Here is a 1,477-nt window from a genome sequence, read left to right as displayed (position 1 = left end):
GACAGTACTAAATAAAAAATAACATGCAATTTTCATGAGCTCTCTCTTATTTAGTTAAAATTATTAACATATTTGCATATTCTGCAAGGGGTATGTAATCTTATGAGCACAACTGTATATACATAACAAATATACACAGCACACACATATATTGTGCAAACAAGAACATTTATTTTGGATGCAATTAATTGCGATTAATTGTTTGCATCAATGGACACGCCTCATCCGTCATCTGTAGATGTGCGTTCAGTAGTGTAGTGTGCACATGAGCAGACACACATCCAGCTGCAGCAGAGCGTCTCAGACGTGTGTGTGTGTGTCCTGTGTGTCCGTGAGAGTGTGTGTGTGTGTTTGTGTCCTGTGTGTGTTTGTGTCCTGTGTGTGTTTGTGTCCTGTGTGTGTTTGTGTCCTGTGTGAGTGTGTGTCCTGTGTGAGTGTGTGTCCTGTGTGAGTGTGTGTCCTGTGTGAGTGTGTGGCCTGTGTGTGTCCTGTGTGTGTGTGTGTGTGTGTGTGTGTGAGTGAGAGTGTGTGTGAGTCCGTCAGGCGTCATTGTGCTCTTCCCAAACCCCATCCAGCTCTCTCTCTGCTGCAGTACACTCACTCATAATGGAGCTTGTTTAGTTTGAGCTGCTGGTTCTGATAGACTGCTTAAAGTCTCCTCCTCAGTGGATGACAGCACCAGGAAGGTGGCGGAGAAACTGGCGCGCTTCGTGGCGGACGGCGGCACGGAGGTGGAGATCATGGCTGCTCAACACAACCGAGACAATCCTGCCTTCAGGTGAGATGCTCCTAAAGGAGATTTAATCAAACCAGACCGTCTGTGACTGGAGAAACTGAGAAGAAGGCCTGTGGCATTCACCTGTGTCAAACACCCACAATGCACTATATTTAACATGGATATTAAACTCACCAGAAAGTGATTAAAGACGTTGTCTAGAACAGGGAGGCACTGATAAACAGAAGATGATGTTTTTTGCTCTTTCTCAGTTTCCTGTATGACTATCAGAGCGCGGCTCATCGCTTCTATAAGGCTAAAGTGGACGAGTTCCGTCAGGATAAGAGCAGCAGCGAATCGCAGACGGCCGTCTCACAGGAACACACACACACCGCCGCCAAGAGGAAGAGGAAGAGCCGCTGGGGAGCCGAGGATGATAAAGTGGAGCTGCCCACGCCAACGCTTATCAGCCCTGCTGCTCCAGCGGCCGGATCCAGCACTCCTGCACTGACAGGTACTCACACACACACACTCACACACGGACACACACTCACACACGGACACACACTCACACACGGACACACACTCACACACGGACACACACTCACACACGGACACACACTCACACACGGACACACACTCACACACGGACACACACTCACACACGGACACACACTCACACACGGACACACACTCACACACGGACACACACTCACACACGGACACACACTCACACACGGACACACACTCACACACGGACAC

General features: G+C 49.2%; 1 protein-coding gene across 4 annotated transcripts in view; it reads left to right on the top strand.

Annotated features, from left to right (window-relative positions):
- The window catches only part of sugp1 (SURP and G patch domain containing 1), an 18,946-nt gene that overhangs the window by 11,512 nt on the left and 5,957 nt on the right, over positions 1–1,477 (top strand). For 3 of the 4 annotated variants that reach the window (XM_016442965.1, XM_016442962.1, XM_016442964.1), the window contains 2 exons: positions 655–778; positions 988–1,229. In XM_016442965.1, the coding sequence (XP_016298451.1) occupies positions 655–778; positions 988–1,229 (366 nt within the window). The remainder of the gene's footprint in view (positions 1–654; positions 779–987; positions 1,230–1,477) is intronic. The other variant, XM_016442963.1, reaches the window with a different exon arrangement.

This window comes from Sinocyclocheilus anshuiensis, unplaced genomic scaffold, assembly GCF_001515605.1.
Source record: "Sinocyclocheilus anshuiensis isolate Anshui unplaced genomic scaffold, SAMN03320099.WGS_v1.1 scaffold1116, whole genome shotgun sequence".
In the NCBI taxonomy this organism is placed as follows: domain Eukaryota; kingdom Metazoa; phylum Chordata; class Actinopteri; order Cypriniformes; family Cyprinidae; genus Sinocyclocheilus; species Sinocyclocheilus anshuiensis.
This window is presented reverse-complemented; position numbering and strand designations above follow the sequence as displayed.